General features: G+C 35.3%; 1 protein-coding gene across 1 annotated transcript; it reads left to right on the forward strand.

Moving 5' to 3' along the window:
• Positions 1–1983: 1983 nt before the first annotated feature.
• Positions 1984–13688, forward strand: LOC144965918 (beta,beta-carotene 15,15'-dioxygenase-like). The gene is made up of 11 exons (XM_078901766.1): positions 1984–2005; positions 3042–3214; positions 4005–4260; positions 4512–4659; positions 5147–5294; positions 5923–6125; positions 8142–8387; positions 9478–9580; positions 10366–10472; positions 11610–11727; positions 13377–13688. Exons 2-11 carry the CDS (start codon positions 3073–3075, stop codon positions 13535–13537), a joined length of 1632 nt encoding a protein of 543 aa, XP_078757892.1. The 5' UTR covers positions 1984–2005; positions 3042–3072; the 3' UTR covers positions 13538–13688.
• Positions 13689–15412: the final 1724 nt, after the last annotated feature.

Raw genomic sequence — 15412 nt, forward strand, 5'->3', positions numbered from 1 at the left:
GGCAGTTACAAATAGAGATATGAATATTTTACGTAACTTATGATAATATGTCAGGTTCATAAGTTTACGTTTCCAGGCAGTTGATGGGCTTGGATGATCTATTCCTCTGATAACAGGATTGGACTCGTAAAATTCCACTTCCAGGCAATTGGTAAGAGGTTATTGTGTAGTCCTTTGACAGCGGGCTTGGGTTTGATCCTTGAAGATTATACAATCAAAGTTAAAAGCTCCGGCGTCTTAATGGTGTAGATATAATATCTACAAAGTCCCAAAAGATTAAAATCTTCCAGTATATATATAGGAATAGAGCGACTGGCCGTCCGGCATAGATTGTGGAGAGAAAGTGAGTGTAGAATATTAGACCTATCAGCTTTTATAATAAATGGCTACGTGACAGAATGTAGAACGAAAAGTATTCACTAATTAGAAATTAATTCGAGGGAAGGCTATAAAAGGAAAGACGATCTAATATTAGAAGGTAAAGTTTATCTAAGTCTACCGAAATATAACTGGAGTGAGATGAATTCAGTTCTTAATAAAATAAAATTTAATAAGATAATTGTGAACAACCTTTACTGTGACATCAACCATCGTGAGTTCTATGTATTTACAATAAACCTCTCAAACCTTGTGTTTGAAACAATATCAGACAAAGCACTGCTTCATACACTCTTGTCCAGATCGTTATCTTACACGTGTTTTTGTCTCTTTATTCAATGTATAGCATTTTGGAATATTATATTTTCATGGGAATATTAAATCCATCGCCTCATATTCTAGTAAGTAGCCAATGGCATTATTTTACTTTGGATTTTTACTACGTGAAATGGACTTCCTATCCTATTAAAAGCTTACATTAAATAAACGAAATATTTGTTTCCATTAATCAAAAAAATATAATATATGATGCATGTAGATGAGTAAGATAGAATTGTATTAGAAATGAATTCAATATTTCTGAAAATTCATAGAATATTTTATAGAGCATTTTATGATTACTAATACAGTTTTGATTAATTATTTTCGTATAAGTATATTCAAACAGTTGAGGCAAGCTAAATTTTTGGGCTTTCGGGGTAGGCTGATTTTGCGATGTTTTTTTTTTACTTTTAGTATTCTTTCTTGCTTTGTCTGGCACTTTTTCACGCACAATTTTCAGATTTTCACCTTACACCAGTGATTGCTCTCTTATTTGTCACTTTTATAGTTTCAAAAATACAGTTGACAGCTATTTAGCCATGAAGCAATTTTCAGTTCCATCATTGTTTTGTTTAATCGCCATAATATCATCGTCTTCCTCTCACATTCGTCTTTATTGTTTCATTCATCATGTTTTGTTGACAAAAGGGACACCTGAAATGTCCGCATAATCTGTGTTTGTGATATTTGAATTAAAGGGTTTTTTGTCCCTTTTTATTATCGTTATTTATTTCTTCGACCTTCAAATAGCAACATTTGTATCACAACATGAGCTTGAGCTTTTATATAGCGCAATATCCACTAAACGTGCTCAAAGGGCTTTACAAGGGGTCCAAGGATTAATAACAACACTTAACATGTAAGACATGGCATACATACATATGGTATAAGGGAAAATAGGATAAAATCCTTTGAATGCCTTTAATATTATTAGTATTGCCATAAATCTATTGATTAAAGATTACAATAATGATACACGTGGTAAAGATAATATTTAAACTTAAATGTACTCATGTAAATGTGGTGTACAAACATATATCTTTAACCGTGACATGCAAAGCACACACACACACACACACGCACACACAAACACACACACACAGACACACACACATGCACACACACACACACACGCCCGCATACTAATAGGCGATATTACATTTTTTTTCGGACAGAGTCAACGGTGTTAACGGCCAGGTACTCATTTTACGCCTGAGTATGGTGAGAGAATATGAGTAAAGAGCTTTTTCCAACGACTCAACTATGCGCCGAGCGAGGCTCGAACCCAGGACCTTCAAATCCAAAAGTGAGTGTCATACCACGAGACAACATAGCCTCACTCATCATCACAAAATTGCTAGAGGTGTTATTTAACAGAAGATCAAATGGTATTATAACTGAGGTGCACGCGTTTGCAAGCCTGATAATAGGACTATGGCAACTATGGGATTGATTTAACATCGTTGTAATGGACAGCCTTTAATTTGGTTTGAGAGTACACTGTTTCAACAAGGAGTCCACAATAATTTGGGTTATTATCAGACCTGTAAATGTGTACACGTTGACTATAATAATTGATTTTAAAAAAAAGCAAATTGAAATTTATAATTTCTTGAGTTACTATTTTAAATAGATATTCTTCTATATTATTTCTTTATTTGTTGAATGTTTTTGTCCGTCGCCTTAAAACGGTAATATAACGATGTTAACTTGATACCAAAAGATATTTTAAACCTAAAATAAAAGAACAAAAATGTAAAATTACAGGTATTTTTACTTTCAGAGTTTGTATTCATCCATCGAAATAAAACATATAAAAACTGATTCCAGGTTCAAATATTTGACTAAAATTTTAATTTTAAACATCAAAATCACCATTAAATTTAATAAATATAACTTTTCTGATTTTGATTATCTCAACTTTAAACGCACTAAACTTCATCTAGTTCATTCTGACATAATTGGTGTTGATAAGGTGGGTAACATATTGTACGGCTATGTGGTCTTGTGGTATGACACTCGCTTTCGGATCGGAAGGACCTGGGTTCGAGCATCGCTCGGCACATAGTTGAGTCCTTGGAAAATGCTCTGTACTCACATGAGTAAAATGAGTAGCTGATTTTAACAGCGTTTTCTCTGTCGAAAAGATATTGTAATATCGCCTTATAGACGTCATGTCTCTCTCTCTACATTATACGTGCTGGTGTTGGTCAGGGACCCTTTGTAAAGCGCCTTGAGCACGTTTAGTTGATATTGCACTATATAAAAGTTGAAGTTTTTTTATAACGTTTGAGGCGGTGGCTTAAACGTGGTCTTAAATTGATACATAACTATTGACACAGACTAAGTAAATCTCATTCAAGAAAACGACCCATGTCGACACCCGAAGAAAGTGACACCAAGGCAGATGGTGGAAGACATGCCAACAAAACCGATGGACACTCCCTGCCTTACGTCTTCTCAATGGAAGAAAGCGATGCCTCGTTGCAGGAACCTATTGACGCCAAGATAAATGGTAAGAGTGTGTGTCAAAGACAATAATTCTTGATATTTCTTTCTTCAATTTTAAAACTCTCGGTACTCTTAAATTGTATCCGGTCACACTGAAAACACTGCTCCCTTATAGAAGATACCTATCTTTTATAGGGGAGCAGTATTTCCAGTGTTACCGGATTAGATATATATGAGTGTACCGATAACACGAAACTCGAGTAGAGCTAATGCATGAAGAAACCCCCTCGAACAAGCGTCCGATACATGCTTTATAGCAAAGTAGTCTACCAGAACCTTGAACCAGATTTTCTGCAATGTTAATAGGACACTAGAAATTAGAAATCCCTTGTTACAGTTTGGACAAGAAACTTGTGTCTCGTAAAACACTTTCCACCTGATCTAATTGACCTAGTAACCCAATCACTATTTGTTGGACAAAGGTATGATAGATCTAATTTTGTTTTTCATATTTGTTAAAGTTTATTTCCATTAATGTGGTCTTGTGGTATCACACACACTTTTGGGTCGGAATGACCTGTGTTTCAGCACCGCTCTGAGCGGCGCATAGTTGAGTCTTTGGAAAAGTCTCTTTTCTTCCATTCTCCTGCCGCATTCAGTTGTAAAATGAGTACATTTGTCGGATAAAATAGTAATATCGCCTAACAGGTGTCATGTCTCGTCTTACATGTTATGTGTTGCTGTTGGTCAGGGAACCCTCTGGTAAGCGCATTGAGCAGGTTTCGTGGATATCTCGCTTTATAAAAAGTTCAAGTTTTTCTTTTGTTTTGTTTTTTTATTTCATCCCCAAAAAGGTAAAGTCCCTGACTGGTTGAAAGGATCTTTATACAGGAATGGGTCAGGTGTTTACAAAATAGGTGATACAGTAGGGAGACACCTGTTTGATGGGTTTGCGGTCATCCATCGATGGACTATCCAAGATGGACGGGTGACTTACCTGTCCACTGCCTTAGACTCCGATCATTTCAACAAGTGTTTTGCTGCCAACAGAATCATAGGCGTCAGTTTTGGTTCCTACTTCCCAGACCCCTGCAAAAGCATTTTTCGAAGGTAAAAAAGCTGATTTTCTATAATATTATTAGTATTTAATTTATTAATCAAATGTGTTATATATATATATATATATATATATATATATATATATATATATATATATATATATATATATTATAACTTGTTAATTTGCTTTATATATTTATTCACTTATTTATTTATTTATTTATTTAGTTATTAAATTTATTTATTTATTTATTTAATCGTCTATTCATTTATCTACATGAATAAGATCCTGTTTTCTTCAGGTTTTTCAGCCATTTTTTGCCCCTTCAACCGGAGTCATCCGACAACACGGCTGTCAATATTGTACAGTTAGGAGACAGGCTGTTTGCCATGACAGAAACTACGATGATCAATGAAGTAAATCCTAAGACAATGAAGTGTGATGGAAAAGTATGCTTTTCAATTACTGTCAAACGCATAAAACTGACGCGCAATATATATATATATATATATATATATATATATATATATATATATATATATGAGTGTTGGTGGGTACTCGTAGGTACGAAAGTGCTCGATAATGATGGTTAGAGCTAAAATAAAATATAAATTGTAACTCACATTATATATGGCCACATATATATATATAAATAGTGAGGGACAAATAAAATGGCAGAAACAAAATTGATTCATCAAACTAATCGTGGGCTCTTTTTATATAAATGCACGATGCGGCATTTCATAAAATGATATGAAATTTTATAAATGAGCATGGTAACATTTTAAGAATGAGAACATTAACATTTTATAAATAAATGAGTAAAGAAACAATTTAGAAATGATCAAAGTAACATTTTACAAATGAAGTGTAATATTTTACAAATAAACATTGTGATATTTTACAAATGAATACTGTTACATATTACAAAATCAGGTAAACTTGAAGGACTATCTGGCACTGCACATGGGTACAGCTCATCCCCATTTTGAAAAAGATGGAACGGTTCTTTATTACGGGACGAATTTTGACTATAAAAAGGCTTACAATATTGTCAGAGCAACGCCCCCTCAGGACAACCGAGGTGAGATTGTTAATTAGATGTAAAAAAACATCACTCTTTTCATCGTCATCATCATCATCATCATCATCATCATCATCATCATCATCATCACCATCATCATTGTCAATATATGAATTTATATATGTATATATGTACACACACACACACACACACACATATATATATATATATATGTAGATATATATATATATATATATATGTGTGTGTGTGTGTGTGTGTGTGTGTGTGTGTGTGTGGCACCTTTTCTTTTTTTCCCTTTCCTCTAACTTAGTTCTGTCCACATTGCCTGCGATTTAAAGTTTTCTCTTGAAAATTAAAGTTGAAGATATCCTTAACGACATTACATTTTTTTTCCGACACAGACAACTCTACCTACTCCCAGCTACTCATTTTACATTTGAGTACGGTAAGACAATGTGGGTAAAGACGCTTGTCCAGCCAAGGGCTCAACTATGCGTCGGTCGGTCGGTGCGGAACTCGAATCCTGGACCTTCCAATCCGCAGGCCAGTGTCAAATCACCATCATAGCAACACCATCATTAGATCTTAAAATTCAATTTAGTTTTCGTGCAGTTTTTTTCGACATAATACAGAAATGACACAGTGTGTTACAAATCTCAATCAACAGCACCCCTGGTGGACGGGAAAATCATAGCCAGCATACCAAGTCGATGGAAGACAAAGATCGGATACAACCACTCTTTTGGGATGTCTGAGAATTTCATCATTGTGTTGGAACTCCCATTTGTGATCAATGTCTGGAAACTGCTCACAGTTGAAATGAAGATGCGTGCTGTTGTCGATACCATGGAGACATTTCCTGACGAAAAGGTAATAAATATCAGTAAAATTAGAAAATATTAGATGCGATAATATATATTTTATTGATCCTTTAAGGTAATTATAATTTATTATTATTATTATTATTATTATTATTATTATTATTATTATTATTATTATTATTATTATTGAGCTTTTATATAGCGCAATATCCACTAAACGTGCTCAAAGCGCTTTACAAGGGGTCCCTGGCCAACAGCAACACATAACATGTAGGACGAGACATGACGCCTTTCAGGCGATATTACAAATTTTTGGGACAGACAACGCTGTTAACGGCCAGGTACTCATTTTACACCTGAGTACGGTGAGAGAATGTGAGTAAAGAGCCTTCTCCAAGGACTCAACTATGCGCCGAGCGAGGCTCGGACCCAGGACCTTCCGATCCGAAAGCGAGTGTCATACCACTAGACCACATAGCCGCATAGTATCACGTTGATAATAAAGCATTTCCATGTTCTACTCCCGCATTCATTCATTCAATAGATTTAAAGACCTAAACAACAAGCACCTCCAACATCATATATTTGTAAGCAGTATTTATTATTTAATTATAGAGTCTATCGTGTAGGCTTGTTGTTGCTAGTGCGGCTATGTGGTCTCGTGGTATGACAATCGCTTTTGGATTGGAAGGTCTTAGGTTGAAGTCTTGCTAACGCGTTGTTGAGTCATTGGAAAAGACTCTTTACTCGCCGTACTCCGGTGAAAATGAGTAACTGCCCATTAACATCGTTGTCTTTTTCGTGAAAAAAATGCAATATTGACTAACAGACGTCATGTCTGGTTCTACATGTTACGTGTTGCTGTTGGTCATGGAGCCTTTTTCAACGCGCCCATCATGGAAACCATCAAAACCTTTTGACTATCTAGTGTATACTACAGACCGGCATTGATCGTCAACATGATCTCGCTGGCTGTCTTAACCCGAAGAAGCAGAAGAAGAATAAAAAGAAGAAGAAGAATAAAAAGAAGAAGAAGAAGAAGAAGAAGAAGAAGAAAGAAGAAGAAGAAGAAGAAGAAGAAGAAGAAGAAGAAGAAGAAGAAGAAGAAGAAGAAGAAGAAGAAGAAGAAGAAAAGAAGAAGAAGAAGAAGAAGAAGAAGAAGAAGAAGAGAAGAAGAAGAAAAGAAGAAGAAGAAGAAGAAGAAGAAGAAGAAGAAGAAGAAGAAGAAGAAGAAGAAGAAGAAGAAGAAGAAGACGAAGAAGAAGAAGAGAAGAAGAAGAAGAAGAAGAAGAAGAAGAAGAAGAAGAAGAAGAAGAAGAAGAAGAAGAAGAAGAAGAAGAAGAAGAGGAAGAAGAAGAAGAAGAAGCGCTTTGATCACGTTTGGTGGATATTGCACTATATGAAAGCTCAAATTTTAATCTAGAATTTCTGTGAAATATTGAACATTTGTGCTTGTTGGTCGTATTGTATAACGAGTCGTATGACACAATGTGGGCCAATAAAACCTCGGACTCATAAGTCAGTCAGTGTCATACCACTATATCAAATTATGTGACACACCATCTCAACACGGTAAGTGATCCATGTCATGATGAACTTGGTGCTACAGATTGAATTAAAACCCACAAGTGTGAAACTTGGGGTTAATACTCATTCGTTATAATAGAGATAAGCTTTCTTTTTGTACTCTTAAATACCCCTTATCGCCTACAGCTAGGTACTCGTTTACACCTGAGTCGCGTGGAGTGAAACATAATACAGTTTTGACACGCAAAGTAACCCTTAAGAGTCATCACAGATCAGAAGTTTATCCGGTTGCCATAGCTTGAAACGTAAAATAGCAAATGCATGGTATCATTTGAATAGGACTCTAGACTATAACAAAGTACTTTCCATCAGATCTAACAGATCTAGCTACTCAATCACTGCTGATGGGCACGGGAGTCAGTATAATAATCTCAAATGCACTCGGGATCGATCTGGGTCCTATGTGTGGTTGTGTGACAAGCGCTCTACAAACTGATTGTTAAAGGTCGCGTATAATTTTTTTTCTAATGATCTTCAGATCCTGCTACACGTGGTGGATAAGATGACTGGGCACCGTTTGCCAATCATCTACCAGGCACCTCATGGGTTTGTCTTCCATTTCATCAACTGCTTTGAGGAGGAGAACCATTTGGTCGTTGATGTTTGTCTGCTGTCGGATGCCGCTGCGATGAAAAACTTGTACCTGGAATCCCTCGCCCACGATATGTCCAGTGGTAATCAGGCTAATTTTGCCAGATTTGTGCTGCCACTAAGTAATGACGGGGTACGTTTGGCATTTATGTCTGACATAATACTCATCTGATCTTCTCTTACTATAGGCTTTATATAGGAATTACCCTTGAATACGTATGAAGTCGTTTATAATTACAGAATCTCATATTATAACTTGCATTGTATTATTCAAAGACCGTTTTACACAACTCTGAATGTATGGAAAAATATATCAATACCGCAATATAAAATTGAAAATTTCTATCATATAATACTGGTTAAAAACGGTATTTTATTGAAGTAATTTATGTGCTGACATATAATATCGTGGCAATATATAACAATTTTGTATTCTATCTGTATAGTGTATTCAACAGTTTAAAACTAATGAGTTAATCTTAGATGCAATGTGTGTACTGATAATAATTATAATAATAATACGGTACTTGTAAAATGTCAAAACGTCTTAGAAATATTTGTTGTAATAATAATGTAATCTTATTTATTCCACTCCTCTGATTGGAAAAACCATATTATTTCTTAATACTCAATACTCAATAGATAGTTGAATAATGCTTTGAACGGGTTGAATAAAAAATATTCAGCGATTGCAGAATATTTTGGCACATTTTATTGGTGTAAAATAAGGTGTAAAAGACAGCTGATTGGTAATTAAAAATAAACATTTGGTGCGCATGAATACAAACCAACGTTTTTAGTTTTGGGTCAAATTGTCATTCAAGCAAAAGGAGAAAATACAAATTATAGTTTATAGAAGTACTAATATCATACCATTTGGTTACAAAATATCTAATAATTTTACTTGGACGGGTAGATTATACGTTGTGTTATTGAGCAAGATAAATATTACTCTTTTAATAAATAAAAAGAGATGAAAGAATCGTATATTGCCCAACAAAATGGGAATTTGTCAATTGGTTTACATTGTTTGAAATTAAACATACAATACATAGATAGATAGACAAAAATACATTAATAAGATAATGATATATAAACACCAAAATTATAAATGATATAAATATCTAAATGAAGTTGACGTTTCATAACAGTTTCGAAAACCCAAACATACCCTCGCTTACTCATGCGTATTGTATTAAACATCATGCATGCTATTTTTTCAGGCACAAATTGGTGATGACGTCAACCATTTAACCGGAAGTCAGGCCAAAGCTATTTTGACGGGCAAATCTATCGTAGACGTTGATGCGGAAAGAATTTTTGGAAGTGAGTTTTTTTATTCCTCGTGTTGGTGGCTTTTGGGAGATGAGGGTGAAGGAGAGGAGATTGTAGTTGAGAGGAAAAAGAAGAAGAAGAAGAGGAAAAAGAAGAAGAAGAAGAAAAAGAAGAAGAAGAAGAAGAAGAAGAAATGGTAGTAGTAGTAGTAGTAGTAGTAGTAGTAGTAGTAGTAGTAGTAGTAGTAGTAGTAGTAGTAGTAGTAGTAGTAGTAGTAGTAGTTGTAGTAGTAGTATTCAAGAAGAAGAAGAAGAAGAAGAAGAAGAAGAAGAAGAAGAAGAAGAAGAAGAAGGAGAAGAAGAAGAAGAAGAAGAAGAAGAAGAAGAAGAAGAAGAAGAAGAAGAAGAAGAAGAAGAAGAAGAAGAAGAAGAAGTAAAGGGAAGGGAAGCTTCATAACTTATCACCGGGATTTTAATAAATTTGGATCGAGACCGTGTCAGCTTGATTGCCCTTGATTATCTTTGTCACAACGATGTGATGTGTGAAGTTCCATCTCATAGCATCGTCAAAACAAAAGGAAATATTATACCATGATAAATATTAGAAGTACGCATTGTGTTTAACGATGCTTGATTCACTCATCGTTAAGACCCGCGTTAAAAGACAACACTAAGAGATGAACGAGAATGCAAGCTTCAAGACACTTAACACGGAACGTTTCGGACCCAAAACACTTCTTCGGCCAACAATAAAGACAAGTAAGATTTGAAACTTCATGGAACTACGCTTCCTATTTCATTCTCTAAATCGATCCGAAATTTTTCTGTTTATTTCAGCCAATCTTCACTTTGACCTCCCACGCATAAACTACGAATCCTTCAATGGACTCAAGTATCGATATGTTTATGGATCCACATCTCTTACAAAAGATCCCATCAGAAAGGTAATCCCCTCTCTTTATCAATCTTTGTTGTCGAAACAATTATGATAAACTATATCTGGACATGGTGCTTTGTGGTTCTGTGGTAAGATATAATAATCTGTCAGTAACCTGCAACTGGGTCATCCTCTGGATGGCACAGAGTATAGTGCCGATAAAAGGCTATTATTTACATTGTTTTTATCGTGTAGTCTTTATAACCGTTAGTCCATGAAGCTGGAGTTTATCCCATTTCGTGAAATGGACAATAGCAATTGCTTGCTGACATATTCAAAGGACGATAGTCTATCGCAAAGGACTGTTATGCCAGATCAAGTAGATCCAGCTACCCAATCACTTCTGGATTGACAGGGCCAGAAAACAAAAACTCGAGTGCACCTGATATCGATCGCGTTCCCTTGTTTTTTTTTTATCATACCCGGGTGTGGAATAAATAAGTGGTCGATACCAAAGCTGTGTACGTCAGAAAAATTAAAGAATTATTATGCCTTAAAAAAAATAATAATATGAAATTCCCTTTATTCATCCAATAGCGGAAATGTGTCTCTAGAGTCTATTCCAACGGTCGACTGGAATAATCCAGGCGTTAGCCGCAGTGCAGCTCCGCAAATTGAGCCAGAGCGAGGTAACTTGCTCAAGGCCAAATATCGCAGCGGGTATTCGAAACTGGAAGCTTTCGGGTACGAAGCAAAGTTGATCACTGCTGAGCTACGCCTCCCCTTTTATGTCCCTTAGGGACAGCGTTGCTCAGCGGTACGGTTTTGCATACTTACTTCATATATATAGTATGCGCTTGGCCGAGAAGCTCACAACATTGCCATCCGGAAATACAAAGGACCAACAGACAGAAATATGTGTACCCATGAACTTTTATAGATTGGTTAATACAGTTTAGTGAGAACTACTCATAAACGCGGATGGCAAAAAACATTAACAGAGACCTGCATGTAATTACCCATTACTGTTCTCACCAGATCTTAAAACTGGACATCAGAACCAAGCCTATCCAACATTGGATGTGTCCAGGCCAGAACTCTCATACACACATAACACCAGCACACATAAACATATATACACATACACACACCGCTTACTTCATATAATATATTGTTCCCCAACCCTGTTCTCTGTTCTCACCAGATCCTAAAACTGGACATCGCAACCAAGAGAGTCCAACATTGGAGTTGTCCAGACGAGAACTACGAAGCAGGAGAGCCGGTATTTGTTCCACACCCCGATGCTACAGACGAGGATGAAGGTATTTTTCTTGAACTATTTAACCCTCTCCTTACCACCTATTGGAAAATCGTCACATTTGTTACGATGCAACCGTTACTTTTCTCATCCAGATTTAATTTCTCTTTGCTATAGCTATAAAAACATGACATTCTATAATAGAGTTCATATTGCCGAATAATATTACGTTTGAGTAAGAAATATATGTGTTTGTATTGGGTGGGTATGAAATTTTGGGGAAAATTTTGAAAATGGCTGGTAAGGAAAGGGTTAAATTGCATGATATGCTTGGTTCATATTGTTTCACACTCAAGGCAATTTGTCTAGAATAAGATTGATGTTAAGCTTTCAGAAACTACTTCATTTTGTATTCGTGACCTTCCGTCACAAAACGGTATTATGCCGGTATTATTTAGAGGGTGTATATGTGTGAGCATGAAGTAAAAAATACCATATTGTACACATTTGTTTATTACACTAGTGGAGAACTCGCGATATTTGCGGAGAAACAAAGGCTGTGTGGAACATGCAGTCACCTATTATACTTATTATACTACTATATTGTATTTTTAGATTTTTGGTCGTAATTCTGTAATTGCTGATAAAAAATTATCCTTGAATTTAAGGATCAATGTTGATCCTCATTCCTATTTTAAAAAAGAATAGATTAGAAAGATAATCATTACTTCTCGTTGAGAAACGTATATAATATAAGTTCTGTACTATTGTTTTTAAATCACTGCACTCTGATTGTCCTGAATACATTAATGACTGGTTTAGATTCTAAGTCCCATCCAGAAATCTGAGATCAAAGTCTGATAATCACATACTTGTGAAGCCAAAATTGACTCGCAAAATTGGCCAGCATGCGTTTTAATAATCGACACCCCTTATCTGGAACTCCCTTCCAAGATATGTCAGAGACAGTAACGATGCAGATTTCTTTTTAAATTATATTAAAACGTTTCTTTTTAAAATGTAGCACTGAAGAATTATATTGCTTTGTTTCATATTGCATGTTTGAGTGGTTGTATGTTTGAGTGAAATTGCCACTTTACTGTTAAGCGCTTTGAGCTTGTTGATATTATCATTATTATTATTATTATTATTATTATTATTATTATTATTATTATTATTATTATTATTATTATTATTATTATTATTATTATTATTATTATTATTATTATTATTATCATTATTATTATTACTATTATTTGTTAGATTTGCCAGTAATTTTGTGCTCGATGATATAAATTTTACCATGGCTGTTCGGAGCAATGTTGGTCACCAACTCTTATATGTATTATAATAGATTTTAATGGACCAAATATATACTCTCAAATTTCATTAATACAAAATTTGAATTCAATTTTCATCCTCTGATATATTCAAACATAATAAAGTTTTGCTGCGTTTTATTACAGCAGACGCCTCTTACTTACTTTATAGACAAATAATGACTTTTGTTAACATTTATTCCATTGAACTTTACAGATAACTTTACTTCTGTTTATCTGGAATTCTCGAGAATTATTACAGTTTCAAATGTTATTGTTGATGGTCGAGAAAGGGTTTGAAACCCAAACCGAACTAACTCGAGTAATTTGTTCTATTTTAAAGCTTTTGTTATATTCATTGTCTGTCCAATCATGTATTTGCCAATATTTCCAGGTGTGGTGCTTTGTCCAGTGGTGTCCACGGTGTCTGACAACCAATCTTTCTTGGTCATATTGGACGCGTCTACATTCCAAGAACTGGCAACAGCTTCGATCCCAGTTGATGTCAAAATGAATATCACCTTCCACGGCAACTTCACCTTTAAGGTGTTTTGAGCATGTAATCGTGTGTCATGTGTTCCAAACGGGTTCGATTAAGGCTATGGATAGGAACTGGTCTCGATACGCATATATTTTACTGCTAGGAGGAGGAAGAGGAGAAGAAGAAGAAGAAGAAGAAGAAGAAGAAGAAGAAGAAGAAGAAGAAGAAGAAGAAGAAGAAGAAGAAGAAGAAGAAGATTTTATATTCTTAATATATATTAAATTGTATTTAATTTTGGAGATGTAGGAGTTATGCTGCTATTTCCCAAGGGCTTCATACCGTTTATTTCTTTAGAAGGTGAACGAGGGGGGGGGGGGGAGGGTGGATTGTACACTTCAATCAATCTTGTGCTGTTATATTCTTAATAAGTAATTTACATTATATATTAAGCATTGTCATGTTTGTTTTCTGTTAATAAAATTACTTTGTTGTAAAATCAACATGCTTCTTGTTTCATTTTCTTTTATTATTATTTTTTTTTCATTTTAATGGCCAATATGATTTCCTGAAATAAAATAGTTATTTTCATTGTTTTCATCATTAAAGTCCACCAGAGATATCTCAGTTTACTACAGCTCTGACTCCCTCACTTGTTGAGATAGTAGATTCTGCAGAGATTATTCTTTCCTTTGTAGTATTGTGATATGACACTCGAATCCTTGGCGCCGCAAAGCTGGGTATTTATTTGGAAAGAGGGAAAGGGGGGAGTGGTGGTGGGGGGAGAGGGGGGTTCAATACTCACATTCTATCACCGCACGGAGGTGTAAACGATGGACACTATTATGAGGATATCTCGCGTAATAAAAACTTCTTTCTCTGATCTGGTTTGATCTGGTTGTTACAATTTAACCATCTTGCACTCTTACTTTCCTGGTGAAAACGATTTGATTAAAACACGCAATAACAACCAATCCTGACCACATAACCTACCTTTATCTTCCCAACTTACCAATAATTATTATATTAAGGGAGTAAGGGAGACAACAGGATAATCCAAATGCTATGACGAATATTACACCGGTTATGTACCTTGATCCGCTTCACGACACATTGTCAACAGTTCATACAATTGGATTCAATAATCCGACATCACGTCGCCCAGCAACGGCGAGCAGCCTGGTTCTAAACACAAGAAATCGGTACTTTTTATTCTTCATGCTGGCTAGAACTTTTCATATGTCATGTGATCAGAATGTATAACAGTCAAAACATGATAATATTTTTAATCTTTTTCTCCTCTGGATACACTTTTATGCTCGTCAGAGAAGTATTTCATAAGGGCGTCCGCCATTGTTCCGATAGTTACTAAGTTATCATGCGTCATTACGAGGGGAGTGACGTCATGACTATTGAAGCGTATTAACAATGCTAATGAAAGCCAGAACTGAAAAATACACTATATTGGACACTGACATGAGCTCTGCCTTTGATACAATCTGCAGTACAAAGCTTTTGAAGGAACTCAACTCATTTATCGAAAAATATCATATCCGACTAATAAAACCACTGCTGGCAAACATAACACTTACTTTTACATCTGGTGCGGAAACAGTTTCACTATTAACATTGTTGGGAACTCCCTAAGGGGACAGTCTGAGCCTAAACTAATTAAGACAAAAACTCCCGATTACTCAAATTTCTTACCCGCTAACTAATCTACGCAAATCTACGAGAATCTACGCAAAGGATGTTGATATCATATTTGATACAATCGACCTGGCGAAACAGCACATACCAATAATATCAAATACTCTGCGACATTGGAATCTTAAGGTTCAAAACAGCAATTAATGTGGTTAACAAGAAACAAAATATAAGAAAACTCGGAAACTTGATTAATGAGAATGAAGACATCAGAGAACTACACAACGTTTGGAACAGGGCGAACA

Source organism: Berghia stephanieae, chromosome 2 (genome assembly GCF_034508935.2).
Source record: "Berghia stephanieae isolate SIO BIC M18660-M18661 chromosome 2, UCSD_Bste_1.3, whole genome shotgun sequence".
Lineage (NCBI taxonomy): Eukaryota > Metazoa > Mollusca > Gastropoda > Nudibranchia > Aeolidiidae > Berghia > Berghia stephanieae.

Excerpts from the sequence above, each read along its gene's own strand:
- LOC144965918 (XM_078901766.1), top strand. The coding sequence starts at position 3,073 with ATGTCGACACCCGAAGAAAGTGACACCAAGGCAGATGGTGGAAGACAT. Across the intron at positions 3,215-4,004 it reads TATTGACGCCAAGATAAATG|GTAAAGTCCCTGACTGGTTG; the intron begins GTAAGAGTGTGT and ends ATCCCCAAAAAG. Across the intron at positions 10,473-11,609 it reads CAAAAGATCCCATCAGAAAG|ATCCTAAAACTGGACATCGC; the intron begins GTAATCCCCTCT and ends TGTTCTCACCAG.